At 44.2% G+C, this 19039-nt stretch overlaps 2 protein-coding genes across 14 annotated transcripts in view; both read left to right on the top strand.

The window, feature by feature from the left end:
• Positions 1-6764, top strand: part of ACSL6 (acyl-CoA synthetase long chain family member 6) — a 111790-nt gene extending 105026 nt beyond the window's left edge. For all 11 annotated transcript variants that reach the window (XM_084636205.1, XM_084636202.1, XM_084636212.1 and 8 more), the window contains one exon: positions 1926-6764. In XM_084636205.1, coding sequence (XP_084492331.1) covers positions 1926-2066 — 141 coding nt within the window. In that variant the 3' untranslated portion in view covers positions 2067-6764. The remainder of the gene's footprint in view (positions 1-1925) is intronic.
• An 8082-nt stretch (positions 6765-14846) lies between these two features.
• MEIKIN (meiotic kinetochore factor) overlaps positions 14847-19039 on the top strand; it is a 24147-nt gene continuing 19954 nt past the window's right edge. The window contains exons 1-4 of one of the 3 annotated variants that reach the window (XM_084637665.1): positions 14847-14922; positions 15397-15581; positions 18383-18473; positions 18766-18844. In XM_084637665.1, the coding sequence (XP_084493791.1) occupies positions 15425-15581; positions 18383-18473; positions 18766-18844 (327 nt within the window). In that variant the 5' untranslated portion in view covers positions 14847-14922; positions 15397-15424. Of the gene's footprint in view, positions 14923-14985; positions 15190-15396; positions 15582-18382; positions 18474-18765; positions 18845-19039 lie in introns of those variants that run through there. The other 2 variants (XM_084637666.1, XM_084637667.1) reach the window with 2 other exon arrangements.

The following is a 19039-nucleotide window of genomic DNA, read 5'->3' as shown; positions in this document are numbered from 1 at the left end:
TAAATAATTAGACATGACCTTCGGTCTCACACCTCCCCGGTGAGTGCCCTAACCACTAGACTATAGAGTCATTCTCACTCTCTGGTCTAATGACCGCTTAAATAGGCATTAACTAAAACAAGCAAACCCAAGAGTTTTTAAACAAGTCTAATTAAAAATCCATTCCCCTCACAATTGCTCCACTTTCACTACCTTGATTCTTGTGATGTCACCATTTCACTAGTTCTCCAGTAAGCCTTCTGAGCAGAAAAGCACTTCTGAGCAGAAAAGACCTGAATTTCTGATATATAAAATCCTTTGGAGATTTTTAGTAGATCCAGGCCAATATATTCTGGATGTCTGTCATAGGGATTTTTTTATTATTATTAAAAGAAGACAGTCACAAGTGGTATGTGAACTTTTCTTGAATTTAGGCAGGACAGTGTTAGTTTGAGGGGTCATGTAATTTTAATCAGACTCTTTCATAATCTTTTAACTAGCTATAACATTAATGCACAAAGTTTACCATTTTAAGAACTTTAAAAATAATTGCTGTACCACTATGTTGTTCTTTTATGTAAAGATTTTGTATATAACTACATATAAGTCACGAGTTTCAAAAGGTTCTGCAGTTTTTGAGTGCTCAACTCGGAGACAGTTTAGAGGATGGGTGTTCCAAAATCATGCCCCCTTAGTGCGTCTCAAGTTAAGCACCCAAAAATTACAGAACTCAAAATCATCAGTCCCTTTTAAAAGTCACTTGGCCACAGTATATAAAGAAATTATTTGTGGTCCCTACATTTTGCCCCTGGAATAAAATGCACACAAGGAAAAGAGAGCCACAGAATTTAATGGAATAAAAAGGTCATTCTTAAACCACATTTCCTACAACTCCTAGTCTGTCCAAATGTGAAGAGGATTGGTGATGGACAAAAAAAGGAGAAGATGGCTAAGGAGTCCTGTCTGAATGATGTAGATTGTGGCCAGCCATACAGAATAGTTTTCTACTGTCTCCCACCACCAGCACCACCATAAATATAGTGGAAACACAACCCACCCCCATTTGTGCCACCAAGCTTCCTGCTGTGCTCAGACGCCGTGGATTAGTAAGGGCAGCCTTGTAAAATTCTCTTTGCCTGGGATGAGTGATTTTTATCACTGTAACTGGTCACTAAAACACCATCTTTTTTTGCATGATCATTATCATGTTAACTTTGGATCAGAAGACTTTTATGCTGGCTAGTAAAGCTTCATGACAGCTTTGCAAGGCTGAATCAGTGCTGTTTAGTGTCTTTGGGCAGATTTAAATCCATGTTTCAGAAAGATCATGCCCCTTAGTATGATTTCTCCTTCTCCTGACTCTGTGACACCCTCCTGTCTTCTGTGACTCTTCAGCTATGTGGAAATATTGTGGATGGGGCAACATCACATATAGCCACATTTCCCCTCTGCTTGAGCCACTCTGAGTTTTTTGGGGATACGCTCCTTTGCATACCACGCAGTGGAACAAGAGCACAGCAGACTGAATGCATATTTATTTTAGGGACGGGGGCAATATTTTGCGGGGAGCATGTGGACAAAGGTTTACGGTGCAGGGAGAAGATGATGCTAATAAAAGTATGAAGGACTGATTGAGAAGTGGTAAGATACAGCCATAGTATGGACAGGTGGTGTTCACACTTCATCATGCCACTGTGTTAGTGCTTCTTAATTCCAACCTGCAACACAAATATATCCGTCCTGAGAATTCTGTTAAACAAGAAGAGTGTGTGGATGCTTTGTGATATGGACAGACAACTAGTAGGATTGAAGATGGACCCAGCAAAGTCATTTTTGCTGATAACCTAAGCAGGATCGTTATGATTTCAGGAGTTTTGATTAGTACTAATTATTAATAGTGGATGATGTTAGTTTAGTCTTGCCATAAATATATTTTTCTATTTCAGGTCAAAGCCATTTACATCCACTCTGATCTATTCTCAGTACAAAATGGCTTGCTGACACCAACGCTAAAGGCTAGGAGACGAGAGCTAAGAGATTACTTCAAAAAACAAATAGAAGAGCTTTATTCAAGTGTCTCCATGTGAAGCGGCAGAAAAATTCTTCTGAATAATGTACTTTGTAGCAATATTAAAGTACATACTCAAAAGTACAGAGCCAGAATGACACAGTTGAAATGAACAAGCATCTGCCCTTATGTCTGAACCTTTTGTTGTTCCAAGGCCTCATCGCTGATATAACAGTAAATTTCCTTTTTCATCAGCTGTAGTACGCTATAGGAGACTACTGAAAACTACGCTACATAGCCATATAAAGATACATAAATTCCAGCACATCTTAAAGTATATCATGGAAGGTTACATTATTATTAATGCCCCCAAACAGTATTGATTACACATCAGGAAAAAGGTATGTGATATATCTGTTGATATGATTGTATATAACATTATAGATTATGACTAAAATCCTGGATAATTCAATAATGTGGTCTACCTCAAACATTCAAAGGCTGATAATTAAAATCATAACTAAATCTGTTTTCCCTAACCTAGAACTTCAGGTTAGATCTTTGGTCGTTTTGTTTTGTTTTTTTTAAGTGACAGCTTTTATACTCTGCAAGACATAAATTCCATTGACTTTATGTAATCATCAAAGACCTGACTAACAGAGAACAAGGAATAAATTTCCTGATTTCATTTGTATGCAATATGCCCATCAGCATATTAGGCGTAATGGAAAAGGCCAGATTAATACCACTTCGTAATTGCAAAAATATTTTAGGAAGTTATACATTTCCTGTATTCCTTTTTTTCAATGCATCTGAATTCAGTTTATAGCATGGCAGATAGATCTTCCTTGAGATGCTGACTCAGCACAGTATGCCCATTGGCTCACAAACGCACAAGCTGGGAAGCATGTGGACGCATTGGTGGCTCTGTGGCAGACTGATCTACTCATAAGGGTCAGCTTTCTGTGGGAGCTACAAAATAAAAAGCTTCACAAGAGGAGCAGAACTAGTGTAAATGAGCCCTCACCATCCTATACACTCCTGATTCTTAATTTATTGCTTCACATGATGCTAGTGCTATGCAGTCCAGCCGGATTAATGCCCTGGCACAGCTGCAGGCAGAGAAATGGAGCTCTGGCTCAGTGTATGAACCATAATTGTGAACAGTGTTCAGTAAAACAAATTTACTTGCTAGAAATGATGGCATCATATCCCCATTGCTGTAGCGCAATGGTAAAGGGCCTCCCTTGTGTTGCTGGAGTGTTACTCCTGAGTACCCATGTTGCTGAGGGGGAAGCTTCCTTGACGGTTTTCCTTCCCACCACCATGGTGAGATGGCATGGTGGGAGGTAAGGTTACCACGTGGCTGGTATTTGACCGGCCTGGCCAGTTTTTTTATGGATTTACCAGAAAAATACTTTAGTCTGCCAGGTTGTTTTTTTTAATGTGGGCCTAAGGATTTGCATTATTATCATAATACACTTGGATATCTAATGTCAAAAGTCGGCATCCAGTTAAAGATGCTGCGGTGTTCCCACTTCTGCAGTTTAAGCGATAACCGCTCAAAAGTGTTTGAAAATACAGTAGCTGTCTGCCCAGGCAAGCGCAGCATGCATGTGTGTGAGAGAGGGCTTGAGTCATGCGAGAGTGATAGTATCATGTGTTATCTTTAGGGTGACCCTATTTCCCAAGGGGAAAATGGGACACCCCCAGCCGCTTACTCGAGCTGCCGCCCCTCCTGGCACGAGGCCGATGCCGGTCACTGGAACCCTGCCACTCCCCCCTTCCCTCCCCATGCAAGGCTGTTGCTGGTCACCTGAACCCTGCCCCCTCCACAAGGTTGTTGCCCGGTTGCTGGAACCCTCCCGGATCCCTGCATGCTTGAATGCTTCCCTTCCCCCTCCCCAACTCTACCTCCCCCTTGCACGTGGCTGGCATCTCTACTCGCCTCCACCGCATGGTCCTCCACATCGCAACCCGCTTTTCTGCAAAAGTGGGCATTTGTCCTGATTGCTCTTGCCAACTGATTAAGTTGGCAAGAACAAACAGGACAAATGCCCACTTTCGCGCCAAAAAAAAAAAAAGTCAGGACGGGGCTTAAAAAAGAGACTGTCCTGGCCAAAATGGGACGTATGGTCACCCCAGTTTTCTCTCTAGATATTATAGGTGGCTGTTTGAAGGGGAGGAGGGTTGCAGAGTTACCTTATGGTTGGGGTTGCAGCAGGCGTAGTGGGGGGAAGGCACTGGGTTTTTTTGCATTTCAAAAGTGGAAACCCTAGTGGGAGGGGGCACAGGTTTCTTTCTTTTTCTTTCTGATGAGTCTTGGAAATTGAGCTTCAGCTAGGGAAAGATTGATCTTTGTGCTACAACCACTTTAAAATTTGTCACTGACTGAATCAAGATCTATCAAAGAAGGACCTTCCCTATATTTTGGACATTTGCAGAGCTCTAATACAATTCCATGATCCCAATTACCATATAAAGCCGTTGGTCTAGATAAAGCCTTAGCCTTCACTGTGGCAAAGGGGAAGCCACTAGAAAGGCAATATCTCCCCAGTGGAATAGGAGCAGACTCTGGAACTACATGCTCAACTGCATGGTGTTAAAAGCTGCAGGCTTACACCATTCAAGGAACCTGAGGACACTCCATGAGCCAACAGCCTTGGTGGCTTCTTCCAGCTGAACAGGGTCCTAAATTATTTTTTTTAATAACTGCTATTAGTTATGCCAATCCACACACTTGCATGGGGCTGCTAGATGACCTGGTTTGCTAGGGCAGTAAATATGAACTTATTTTTCTGTCTGAGACAAGTCCATCATTACTTTTCATACTAAAAAGCCTAAATTAAATTATTAATCTAAATTGTCATATACCTTCCTTCCGAAATTCCATTGCATGCTTTAAAAGAAATGAAATAATTGAACTAATGAGCTAGTTTTATGCAGAGTCTGTTCTATTAAAGAGATTTCAGAGCAAACAGCTAAAACTACACAGGCGACTGCATCTGTTACATAATCTCACTTGTACAGCACATGTTTATCTGATTTATCAAATGTGCATTCTATGGGCCTGATTCTTCATTGCCCTGCATCTTGTATAGTCATTTCTATCAGTACAAAATTGGTGTAAAACACAACCATTGTAATCCAGTAGTGTTTTACACTCATGTTACACCGATATAAATGATTATCCACAGTGCAAAGCATCAGGTGCAATACCTTTTTTCTCCTTTAAGCAAATATGATCTACTTTAGGAACTAGTAACTAGTTCCTTAAATAAACAGATGTGTAAAAAAGAAGCTATTTTCCACTGACCTTTCTCTACAGCATGAATTTAATTTACTTTCCTTTTCCTCTAAAGTGATTCAGTCCACCTGACCTGTCCAGACAACTGATATCTAATTTTGTATAAATATTGAGGATCCTTATTTGAATTTACTTATGGCTTACATGCTTGTTAACTTTAATACTAGAGGGGGTGGGAGTAGGAAGAAAATATGTACATGACCACACCAAGGTGATGTAAAATTTGGAAAGAATTGGCTCAAATGAACATTTTTTTACAGCCATATCCTGAAAGTGTGTAAATTTTTAAATCTTGGGGGAAACCCTTGGTACATGAAATAAAGCCACCCCCACCCTCCAGTCATTTTATCTTGTGTAATTAGAACTTCCTCTGCAGATCATTCTTAGCTCATTAACCTCGGAAACGTTAGAAGGGATAAAAAACCTCAAATGAATGTGCCTAAATATGTTCTTTAACATAAGCACTAATATGCTTTCCTTCAGACATCTGGCACACCTGTCTTCCTTTTGCATGCTTTGTTTTTTCCTTAAGTGAAAATATTTATTGTAGCCACTGCAAGGAAAATCCCAGTGTTCGTTAGGTTTGAGTTCCCCTACGACCTCTTTATAGTATCTCAGGGTAATAATTTACACAGTGTGTTATGTATCTTTGTCTTATTTGAGAATTCCCCTTCAAAACTCAAGTGCTATCAAAGAAATGATAGTATGTACTGGTCTTCTCCTAAAGCATTTCCACTCTGGGTGGCTTAAAAATAGGTATTTTAATCTTATCACTTGAAGGTATAGGGCAGGGGTCGGCAACCTTTCAGAAGTGGTGTGCTGAGTCTTCATTTATTCACTTTAATTTAAGGTTTCACGTGCCGGTAATACATTTTAATGTTTTTTAGAAGGTCTCTCTCTATATATTATATAACTAAACTATTGTTGTATTGTAAAATAAACAAGGTTTTCAAAATGTTTAAGAAGCTTCATTTAAAAATTAAATTAAAATGTTGATCTTACGCCGCCGACCCGCTCAGCCTGCTGCTGGTGTGGGGTTCTGTTCACCTAGGCCGGCAGCGGGGTGAGCGGGGCCTAGGGCCGGGATCCTGGCTGGCAAGGGGCCGGCAGCCAGAACCCCAGACCGGCAGTGGGCTGAGCGGCTCAGCCCACTGCTGCTCAGGGGTTCTGTCCGCCGGCTCCTGCCAGCCGGGGTCCCAGCTGCCGGACCCGCTCAGCCCGCTGCTGGTCTGAGGTCCCGGCCCTACTTACCTTCTCCCTAGTTCTGGCCATTCTCTTCCTCTCTCTCTGCACTGAGCTGAGGGTGGGAGTGCACTGAGCACAGGGCTGGGGGTGAAGGAGCAGACTGGGGGTTGGGGTGCAGGGTCTGGCCAGGAGCTAGAATGAGGGAGGGGGCTCAGGGTTGGGGCAGGAGGTTTGGGTGTGGAGCGCTTACCTGGGCAGCTCCCATTTGGTGGGAGGGGTGCAGGTGGGAATATGTGGGGGGGGGAGGTGCAAGAGCTCCCATTTGGTGCTCAGGGTAGGGGTGGGGATGTGGGGGGGTGCATGGGGTGTGGAAAGGCTGGGTATGTGGGGGGGTGCAAGAGTCAGGGCAGAGGGCTGGGGGCATGTGAGGGGGGTGCAGGTGTCAGGGCATGAGGTGTGGGGGGCCTGGGTATGTGTGGGGGTGCCAAGTCAGGGCTGGGGTCATGGGGGGGGGTGAAGGAGTCAAGCAGAGGGCTGGATGTGTGTGAGGGGGGTACAGGGCTCAGGGCAGTGGCCTTGGGGTGTGCAGGGCTGCGGGGCTCAGGGCAGAGGGCTGGGTGTGTGTGAGGGGGGGTCAGGGCAGAGGGCTGGGGGTGTGGGCTGGGGTCGTGGGGTGCTCACGGCAGGGGGCTGGAGGGGATATGCCCCGCTTCTCCAAGGCCCTGCCCCCGCTTCTTCTCTGCCTCCACCAGGAGCAGCGAGCAGGTTGACTCCGCTCCTCCCTCGCAAGGGCCATCAGCTGAGTGGCTGGTAGGGACGGAGAGGAGGAGGAAGGGCAGGGATCCAGCACACTGCGGGAAGAGGCAGGGGAGCCGGCAGGACCAAGCTTCTGCGCCTTGCCCGCTGCCCCTGCGGGAGGGGGCAGGGAGTGGAGAAGAGCGGGCAGGGCAGGGCCAGATTTTTAATGGCACCCTGCTGCCTGCTGGCACCCCGGCAGGCAGCAGCGTGCCATTAAAAATGGGCTCGCGTGCTGTCTTTGGCACGCGTGCCATAGGTTGCCGACCCCTGGTATAGGGGCTGATTCTGATACAAACCAGAGAGAAGAAAAGGTAGTAACTCCACTGAAGTCAATGGAGTTACACTGGTGTGAAATCAGGGTGAGATCAGAATAGGGCCTATGTGGCGTGCCGTCCGTCTGGTCCCCCAAAGATGGCATTACCTTGAGCAGACTAGTATGTTGAGGTAGTTCTACAAATCATTTTCCTTCATAATACGATGTGCTCTTCCCCTTTATATAGTCAAAAAAGAGTTTCCTTGGGCCTGATACTATGTCCACTGAAAAAGGTTGCCTCCTGTGCTCATATGAGAAAACCAGATTCAAACATAGTGAACCTTCAAACCCAATCCCCTTGACAGAATAATGCATCGTTATATATATCTATCTGATGTTCTTCACTCAGTATATTGCACAGCCAACATACCTCTCCTGCCCCAGAAACCATCAAAGAAACAAAGGTTTCAGAGTAGCAGCCGTGTTAGTCTGTAACCGCAAAAAGAAAAGGAGGACTTGTGGCACCTTAGAGACTAACCAATTTATTTGAGCATAAGCTTTCGTGAGCTTCAGCTCATTTCATCGGATGCAAAGAAACAAAGAAGATACATGATAGAACTCACACAGTACTGAGTCCTAACCTTACAGGACGGGCAATATGTGTAATTAAGTAATGCAGTATTGAAGGGCAAATAAATGTTCAGGGTGAAATATTTGATTCTATAGTGTATATTATAGAGAAGTGGTAATTCCTTTGCTGCTAAAGTATGCTTTTACAGTACATTGTGCAATTGCTACTATCTCAGCAACAGTAAGGTCCAGTGTCATTACTGCCTTGGGTATGATTTTGCTGCATACAACAAAGTAATTTTTCTTTAATAATTCTTCTAGAATGAAACAAATTGAGTTAATTTCTTTTCCATGTATGAAAAGCACAAACTTGTGATCTATATGTAAATAAACTACGATAAGATGAATGTAAATTCAGAAAGAATACACTATTTTTGCATGACAACAGACCACTTAAAGATGTGGTGATGTCTCACAGAAAACTTAAATTCTGCATTTCTCTTGTTCTGTTGTTAAAAGGGAACAGATATATGAAAACAGAATCTTTGTTGCTTTTTGGAGTTCTCCTGTGCCTCTTTTCCTAGGGTTCCATTTCTGCAAGAGGTAGAGTATCTATTGTCAGCTGTTAAGCTGTCTTTGCTCCTGTTTGGAAATTGAGGGCACTCAGCATTCATTTTGGAGAAGGTACTAAAGCACTATCAGGCCCATGTTCCTTAATTAAAAAATTATTACTGGTGTAAATGGGCACAACTCCACTGACTCCAGTGAAATTATGTATTACACCCGCAGTAATTTAGGCCAAGGGAATGTCTGTGAATCACAATTAGTTGCTATAATTATGATGTCACACAGATCATTGTATTTTAAAATGAAGAATTAAGAAGAGGAGATTAATTTTTAAGGAATAAGCTCTCAGATGAAATTCTGGCCCCACTGAAATCAATGGGAGTTTTAACACTAATTTCGGTGAAGCCAGGATTTCATTCCTGTCTTTAAGCAAAAGCCTTTAACATTCAACAGAGAGGGTAGAACACCAGAAAATTGTACTTAAGTGGAACTGTTCCTAAATAGAATGTTTTCCATGAGACATCAGAGCCTCTTTAACCCCTGCACTTTAATATACCATTTTGTTATGCATTTAAAAAACGTAACTGCAACAAACACACAAATAAATCAGACATTTTCCTAAGTGTTGCTTATTCGATTTTCAACTGAAGTGAAGGGATTAAAATCTATTACTTATAAATATGTGTAAAAAGGCATCTTAACTGTAGTGAAAGATTTTTCAGTTTGGGTATATTAGCATGTATATCAAAAATATAAAAGGCATCTGTGTAAACTTTTGTAAAGAACTAAACTGTCACATTTCTCAAAATTGCTCATAAAATATTCTTGTGCATTGATTTACAATAAAATCTTTTATAAAATCTTATTCCAACACTCTGTCCACATGCTCAGAAACCAGTCATTCAGAATGTGTGCCTACAGTAAACATACAGAAAAAAAACAGTGAGCAAAGGAATATTGGAACCTGAGATCAATGTTAGCAATCTTCAATGAACTGGTTGTTTCAAATTTCTCTGAAGATGGCCATACAGCAGCCTTTCTGTAATGGTTTCAGCTCACTGTTGTTTTAAAACAAACAAAAAAATAACCAAATGTGTAAGCTTGTTTAATAGAATTAACTATTGGGAATGCATAGTATTTTTTCAGAACTTGTGCTTAAAACAATAAAGTTGCAAATTATTCAGTCTCATTCCAGTTTTTGTGTGCATGTACACTCTCAATATCACAGCTTCAAAGAATTCAAAAAAATTGTTACAAAAGTTAGTAAAATGAAATTTATCTAGCTAAATATAATCGGAGTGCTCTGTTAGACTAACACATTTTGATCAGAAAAGTACTGTACCATAAAAACTTGGATTCAAGTAGCACTCAACTGGCTCATAAGAATTCCAAGCAGTGAAATTATAAGACTAAGCCTATATGCATATGAATTTATGAACCAAGAACAGTGAAGTGGAACAGAGATGCTGTCCAGATTGTTCTCTTCGAAAGGATCCCTCCCTGCTGGACAAGGCAGGATTCTTCAGTGCAGGCTAAGGGGATGTACACTCTTTCTGGCTCCTCTGGGCAAGAGCACGCTGTGGTCCTAGCTCACGCTTGCATGCATTGCTGGCCCTTGAGCACTGGGCAGGGTATAGCAGTAAGGGTGAACTGAAATGTGATACAAAAAACTAGAACCCCAAACATTAAAGGGATGTGTTAATTTAAATTAAATATGTTTTTAAGCAAATTACAGTATTTGAAAATTAGTGTCTTTCATCTGTGTGACCCAAGAATTTTGTGCTTGCTGTGCTACAGCAGCTGACATCACATACACCTCAAACTCTACTTTGTTATTAGTGAGCCAATAGAGATGCAGAAACCAAGGGCCTACATTCACACCATGGCAAACAAAGAGCCTTTCAATTCACCTTTAAAATAATTCGGTGCATTCAGTCACATAGTGCAGGATGTGCAGCTATGGTCTCTTACAGTAAATACACTCTTCAGTGGCCTAATTAAAAGCAATACTCTGTATAGTTAGTCACCACCTCAGCAGCTCTGGTGCAGCTGATCTAGATAAGTTGATTTCTCCAAATTGCCTGACAGATACCGACAGACTGGAGGAAGTTCAGAGGAGAGCAAGAAAAATGATGAAAGGAGCAGAAGGAACAACTTAAGATAAAAACTTTCCCTCCCTAGGTCTATCTCAGGAGAAGAGGCCTTGGAGCCTCTTAAACAAGTGTATGTGTGGTTGTGGGGAGGTGAGGACTCACAAGCAGATTTGAGGTGACACCCTATCATATGTACTTTACACAGAGCCCCAAACAGATGATGCCAGTCCAGTGAAGCCTAGGTCCAGCCCTGCCGGATGTCAATGATCCTGTTGTAGAGAAAAAAACAAGCTAGTTCAATTTTTCCTAAGTCAGAACAATAATCCCTTGTTTTCAATGAACAAACCAAGAACATACAGGTCTCCATGAAAAAACAAGGAATTTGCCAGAATGTGTCATCCAATCCATATGTTCTCTCTCATCTTAAATTACACATCTGAATCAACTACAGATTCCTCAGTGTTGCGTTTTACACTCACAGAAAGCCAACTTTCAGTCTACATTACATTTATTTTAATTAAGGAACATAGCCAAGAAGTTTGGCATTAATTATGCTACCATCCTTTCATTCTTTACTGATTACATCCCCTCTTAATCTTTCCAAGATTTTGTCCAGGATTGAAGTCAGGATAATCAGCCTATATTTATCTGTGTCATCCCGTTTGCCCTTTTTACAATACAGGACAACATTTGGCAAGACTTTTAAACATAGGCACAACATGGCACTAGATTTCAGAAGACAACTAGGGTACTCTTTATCTACCCCATTGCACCAGGTTTTCAACAAACCAGTAGAGTATACACCAGTTTCACACTTCTATGGGGAAGTATGGCCCAGCAGACAAAGCACTGGACGGGCTTCTATTCTTGTCTCTGCTACTGGCCTGTTAGGTGACCTTGGGCAAGTCACTTCATCTTTCTGTGCCTCAGTTTCCTAATCTGTAAAATAGGGATAATTATACTGACCTTCTCTGTAAAGTGCTTTGAGATCTGCTGATGAAAACAGCTTTCTAAGACCTAGGTATTATTATAACTTCATTTGTTAAAACTCAAGTAACAAGTGAGCCCCTAACAATCAAACCCCTTATATTTAGTGATGCAGTATGCAGAAAACAGAAACATAACACCACCCCTATTGTTAGAGCTATTAAACACACCTATACATCTATCACTACATTAAAAAGTAAATATACTGAACATCAAAATACAATGGCAGTAAAAAGTCCTATGGGATTCTGTTGTCATTCACAAACAGTGCAAAACTCTAACCTGAATGGATGTCTAACATGAATGAATTGTTGCTTCACATGATGAATTGGATACAAAGGCCACCTTTTCTGGGTTGGGCCATTTAGGAAGGGGCAGAGTGGGGAATTGGGGCTGGCAGGCCCTCTCTCAAGCCACTGCTGCTGCACACATTTAATTCCATTTTTATTACTATTGTCCAATTATACTCAACAAATGAGAATTTGAGGCAAGGATGACCACAAAAGAGTGCATCCTGACTGATCAGAAAGCACCATTTCAAAGTAGAATTGTTTATGTTCTTGAAGACAAGAAAAAACAATTATGATCTTTTGGGGGCATAACAGACCTTTAGGTCACACAGCATAGCTTCCCCCCGCCCATCTCTGGGCAAAGGAGGGAATGGGGGCAGGTTGGCAGGGGGAAGTCCGAACTGATTGGGACAGGGAATAGCCTTTCATTGCAAATATGAATCCAATCTATGGGTTGGGATTACAGTCTGTATCCCGAGAAGGGATTGGCTGATTCTGAAAATATCATAGTAAATACATTCAATTTATTGGCACAGCGCAACTGCCAAATATGCAACTGCACTAAAGTGCTCAAAAGACACTGAACACACAGGTTTCAGAGTAGCAGCCCTGTTAGTCTGTATCCGCAGAAAGAAAAGGAGGACTTGTGGCATTTTAGAGACTAACCAATTTATCTGAGCATAAACTTTCCTGAGCTACAGCTCACATACGGTTAACAGTGCCACCTTCTGCCCAAAACCTAAACAACAAAAACAATACCACGTTTCCAAAGTATTGCAGAGTACCTCCCGCTAAATATTACGATCCATTATTTGCCGATAGTGGTTTTTCTTGCCCAGTCACACTACAATAGGTACTTAATTAATGCAGTACCAGAATTACTCACCACTACTGAAAATCAATAGGAGGCAGGTGGGTTGACGGTGGAAGTGGGGCTGTTGGGAAGAGTGAGGGGCAGGCTGGGTCTAGGCAAGGGGAGTTGTTAGAAGGCTGGATTTGGGAGAAGGTTCTTAGGGGGCTGGGTGGGAGTAGGATTTAAGGGAGTTCTTAGTGGGTCGGGTGAGGGCTGGATCTAGGGGAGGTGGGTTGCTAGGGCATTAGGTGGGGGGGGGGTTCTCAGAAGAGGTGGGTTGTTAGGGGGCCGGATCTAGGACAGGAGTGGGTTTAGGGCATTAGGTGGGGGGGGGGGCTCTCAGAAGAGGTGGGTTGTTAGGGGGCCGGATCTAGGACAGGAGTGGGTTGCTAGGGCATTAGGTGGGGGGGGCTCTCAGAAGAGGTGGGTTGTTAGGGGGCCGGATCTAGGACAGGAGTGGGTTTAGGGCATTAGGTGGGGGGGGGCTCTCAGAAGAGGTGGGTTGTTAGGGGGCCGGATCTAGGACAGGAGTGGGTTGCTAGGGCATTAGGTGGGGGGGGCTCTCAGAAGAGGTGGGTTGTTAGGGGGCCGGATCTAGGACAGGAGTGGGTTTAGGGCATTAGGTGGGGGGGGGCTCTCAGAAGAGGTGGGTTGTTAGGGGGCCGGATCTAGGACAGGAGTGGGTTTAGGGCATTAGGTGGGGGGGGGCTCTCAGAAGAGGTGGGTTGTTAGGGGGCCGGATCTAGGACAGGAGTGGGTTTAGGGCATTAGGTGGGGGGGGGCTCTCAGAAGAGGTGGGTTGTTAGGGGGCCGGATCTAGGACAGGAGTGGGTTTAGGGCATTAGGTGGGGGGGGGGGCTCTCAGAAGAGGTGGGTTGTTAGGGGGCCGGATCTAGGACAGGAGTGGGTTGCTAGGGCATTAGGTGGGGGGGGCTCTCAGAAGAGGTGGGTTGTTAGGGGGCCGGATCTAGGACAGGAGTGGGTTTAGGGCATTAGGTGGGGGGGGGGGGGCTCTCAGAAGAGGTGGGTTGTTAGGGGGCCGGATCTAGGACAGGAGTGGGTTGCTAGGGCATTAGGTGGGGGGGGCTCTCAGAAGAGGTGGGTTGTTAGGGGGCCGGATCTAGGACAGGAGTGGGTTTAGGGCATTAGGTGGGGGGGGGCTCTCAGAAGAGGTGGGTTGTTAGGGGGCCGGATCTAGGACAGGAGTGGGTTTAGGGCATTAGGTGGGGGGGGGGCTCTCAGAAGAGGTGGGTTGTTAGGGGGCCGGATCTAGGACAGGAGTGGGTTGCTAGGGCATTAGGTGGCGGGGGCTCTCAGAAGAGGTGGGTTGTTAGGGGGCCGGATCTAGGACAGGAGTGGGTTTAGGGCATTAGGTGGGGGGGGGCTCTCAGAAGAGGTGGGTTGTTAGGGGGCCGGATCTAGGACAGGAGTGGGTTTAGGGCATTAGGTGGGGGGGGGCTCTCAGAAGAGGTGGGTTGTTAGGGGGCCGGATCTAGGACAGGAGTGGGTTGCTAGGGCATTAGGTGGGGGGGGCTCTCAGAAGAGGTGGGTTGTTAGGGGGCCGGATCTAGGACAGGAGTGGGTTTAGGGCATTAGGTGGGGGGGGGCTCTCAGAAGAGGTGGGTTGTTAGGGGGCCGGATCTAGGACAGGAGTGGGTTTAGGGCATTAGGTGGGGGGGGGCGGCTCTCAGAAGAGGTGGGTTGTTAGGGGGCCGGATCTAGGACAGGAGTGGGTTTAGGGCATTAGGTGGGGGGGTCTAGGGGAGGTGGTTGTTAGGGCGTTCGGGGGCTGGATCTAGGACAGGTGTGTCGGTGGAGGGCTGGATTTAAGGGTTTGTTAGGGGTGGACGGTCGATCTAGGAGAGGTGGGGTGTTGGGGGGGATGGATCTAAGGCAGACGGGTCGTTGGAGGGGGCGGGGCCTAGAAGGAGATTGCTGGAGCGCTCGGCTCGGCAGCGGGGGCTGCGCGAGGCGGCAAGTGGGCGGAGCACGGCCCGCCGGCCGGCTGTGGCACTTGCCGGGAAGCGGATTGGTAGCTGGGGGAGGGGGCGGGGCGCATTGTGGGCGGGACTGAGGGGGCCGCGTTGGCCTATTGGGCAGCGACCGTTGCTTATAAAGGAGCTTCCCGGCTCCGTTTTCTTCAACGGCCGCCGGAGGGCGTTTTGTCCTGTGTGTGGGAGCCCTCTCGGGGGGAGAGTGGTTGCTGGGGTGGGAGGTGTGCGGTACCCCGTCTCCTGCCCCGGGGGAAGGGGAGCCTGAGTAGAATATGGCCTGAGGGGAGGGGGCTGTCCCTCCTGTGGTGAGTCAGGGGGTTGTCCCTGTCCCTGAAGTGGGCTAGGGGGATGGCCTTGGGGGAGGGAAGGGGAGTGCCCCTGGGGTGGGTAAAGGGGATGGCTTGGGGAAGAGCAGGGGGGTTCCCCTGCCCCTGGGGCAGGTTTTGGGGATGCCATAAAGCTCCTCCTGACTGTTCTGATTCTCTTCCCCCCTGCCCCATACTTGCTTGCAGGCACTGCTGGGAGGAGAAAGAAAAGAAGATGGAGTGGTTCAGGCTGCGTACCTATGCCCGACAGAGACCGAAGAATGCGTACTGCTCCTCCCCCCTACCTGGGGTGGCGCTATCAGGTCCCCAAGGCAGCAGAAAAGCCAGCACCCTCCAGCCCTGCTGCCGCCTCTTCCAGTCCCATGCCCAAAGTAAAAAGAAAAGGAGTACCTGTGGTACCTTAGAGACTAACCAATTTATTTGAGCATGAGCTTTTGTGAGCTACAGCATGCCCAAAGTAGTAACTGTTACTCAGTCTTGTCACCTCCTCTGAGTTTGCTTTAACATTCATGGGCACATTAGAAGTTTAACTGCCACTACAATGTGTGATAGGCAAAAATATAGCTTGAGGTTGGGTGGGCTTATCAAGATGCTGAGGGATAAGCTTATTAAGAGATGTTTACATGCCAGATCCCGGTAGTGCAGTATGGTGGGGAGGGGTTGTATGTATCCTCACTAGAGCCACACTGAGGCCCCTTTGTGGTGGTGTTACAGTGTAACTTGTGGAAGAGGTATTACCTGCTACCTTTCACCCTTCCCACATTAATTAGGGCAATGTGCCTCTCTCTAGATCCAATTTGACTTTATGTGCATTTTGGAGTTCTTGTTTAAATATAAACAATTTACTTCCAGAATAAAGGATGGCTAAACCAAGACAGTGAATGCTCTTCAAGTCTTGGAACCCTGATGTCCCCCTTTATATCCTATAATGGATTTCTTGTTCTTCAGGGTGCATTCCATTCGATAACATTAAATGCCAATAACTGATTTTCCCTCCTGCTTGACAGGTGGGATTTCAAGGCATATTTCTCACCACTCCATTCTGGGTCTTGCTTCCATATTGGGTCCAACAGTTTTAGGCTCTGATAGTTTGAGAGGTGCAAGGAGTGGCCTACATATCAGCTGTGTACATTCCTTGGCCACCGCTGCATCTTGTTTGTCATGTAACCTTCATGTTATGACTCTAACCTAATAAGAAAAGGGAAAATGTAGGCCCAAGTCCTGTCAAAATATAGATGCACATTGAAGTACTGTGCTTAAAAAAAAAAACAGTCAGATATACGTTGAATAAAAATGGCTCATCCTTATCGTCCCTAAGACAGTCCAAATGTTGTTAAATTGCTGTTTGATGTAAACAAGTTGATTTTACTTGGGATTTAAAAAGGAAAAACAGCTTGCTGGTCATGTGCTTCTGATGTATGTAACATCAAGGGTCAGTAGGCTGTAGAGAAGAAAGGGTGTCTTTGTGAGTTTTGAGTATGCCAAGCAGCAAGAGGCAGTGCATTTCAAGTGTGTGTTTGTGGGAGGGTTATCTGACAGGTAGGAAAGCGTAGTTAATAAAACTGTGCAGATAGGGAAACTGGGGATGCAGTGACTTGGTCACAAGGTGGAGGTGGACCTGGGAATAGAACCCAGCGGTCTTGATTTGCTCTCTCCTTTAATCAATAGCTCTTCTAGACTGATTTAAATAATTGTTTACTATTCATAGATATTTCCCATGGAGGGACATAATTTGTTTCCCTATGCCATCCAAGATGTGACCCTTCTTGAAACACATGACAAAACCCTTAATCACCAAGGAGAGGCACTTCAAAAACAGTTCATACTAATCCTCAGAAAAGAGAGGCTCCTTTGAGACTTGGCAGGAAGGGTCTAGCGACTTTAAAAATCTGTGTACAGACACTGACTACAGATAGAACTTAAACTGGAGGTCTTTGTGTGAGTTGCTTATATGAGGACAGATCATGATTTATCAAGATCAGCTGTTTCATTTCCCACAAAAGAATTATTAAGTTTCACTCATTTGAGAAGGAGACACTCTCTTTAAAAGGCAGCTTTTAAAACCCTGTGATTGGTTTCTGCCTTGACCCTGTTCTGCTGGTTCCCACTCTTATTTGCAGGAGCTGTTTCCGTTGCCTGAGCCACCTTGTACAATGGAATAGGTGCTGATAGCAGTCATGGAGAGGACCCATAGAGAGTTAATATGCTTATAAACTGTAAACATCTACACAAATCCAGAGGGAAAGGGCTTAGTAGGGGATGATTCTTGGCTCTGAATCCTGTCCAATCCCAAAATCCAGGGAGTCCCAGCCAGGGGCTGCTGCAGAGTGCTATGTAGTGATTGGTCTCAGTTCTATTTTCTCCCTTGTGAATAGGAAGAAATGTGCATGGAGGTGAAGCTTCGGACCCCTCTTTAAAATGATGAATTCATTAAGGAATGACCTTACATGTGTCTGAAAATAACATCTTACCTTATTAATGCTGAAATTATAATGTCTAATTTTTCAGGATTTATGTTGGCTGTTAGCTTTTTGTAATAGTCTCATCCCCCAAAAAATCCCTATATCCCCAAAATCCACAATGTAAAGCTAACTTGGTGATAAAATTGACTTATGTCAAATTGCACTGTAATGTTTGGGATGCAAGCAATGAAGCGTGGTGTTGATTTTTCTAAGTTTTCAGTATCAGGGATGTATGTAACATTCTCATTGGTAACCAATCCCTGTTAAAAAGACTTAAAAGACTTCTGATTTATAAATTCAGAGTTTATAATGGGTTAGTTATTAAAATTTAGTTGGACTCAAAACTTTTGCAAACCCCACAGAAAATGTCCCTTCCAAAAATTTTGATTCTGTTTTCCTGTGAAAGGGTCACACCCAGTGAGACTTGTCATACTCTGAACAGCCTGCTGTATTTCTTTAAGCCAGATGGTATGATTTGTCTCATTATATTAGTATGTGAGCAAACAAAGCACCTGCGGAGAAATAGCAAGGTAGGATCCTCGTTCAGAGTTTTACCCCAATACTGTAAACATATTAAAGATCGATGACTGTCTCTAAATAAGATTTTTAACTTGTCATTTGTCTTCTATGACCCTGCCCATAATAGATTAATTTTATAGTTTTGCTAATGGTAGTCTTAGTTCTAAATTTAAATATTCTCTTTTCTGTAGGTGTGAACGGAAATCCCAATCGGAAAGCCTTACCAAAAATCAAAGAAAACTCTGAAGTGACCAAAACAAACAACAGTTCATCTGATCAGAGGTCTGTGGTAACACACATTCAAATATACCACTATCAGTTACAATACTTAACTTCAGAGCTGCTTGTGCTAAATTCATAACTGTCTGATAAATGTTGGAGAGATGCCTACCAAATTCTGATAGCAGTTATCTATTGAACTATTTGACCACCGTCTAAAAGGCTGTTTTTAAGGACTTCCATAGAATGAGCTCTAATTTAACTTTTAAATTTAAAAATTGTAGAATGAGCTAAATTTTAGCATATGTAATGCAAGTGCAAACTTCATTTTGCTGTGTTCTTTTTCCAAACATAGTGATCAATTAAATGATGAGAAAATTACAGGTATGGAAGAAAATGAAGACATCAGGGAAAAAAGCACTATGCTGTTGAGGGTATGAACATTTTCTACTCCACCCCCCTTTACTAAATCTTAATTTTTATTGGTTGGTACTATTTGGTGGAAGGTAAGTTTTGGGGGGGGAGGAGCGGTGGGAGGGATGGAGTCCCTGTCTGCTGTAGGCTTAATTCTCCCCTTCTCTACAAAAGTATTACTCACTGCAAAGTCATTGGCAGTCACATGCATTTGT

Source organism: Lepidochelys olivacea (genome assembly GCF_965140295.1).
Source record: "Lepidochelys olivacea isolate rLepOli2 genome assembly, chromosome: 8".
In the NCBI taxonomy this organism is placed as follows: Eukaryota; Metazoa; Chordata; order Testudines; family Cheloniidae; genus Lepidochelys; species Lepidochelys olivacea.
Note: the sequence above shows the minus strand (reverse complement) of the source record. Positions and strands in the feature narration are given on the sequence as shown.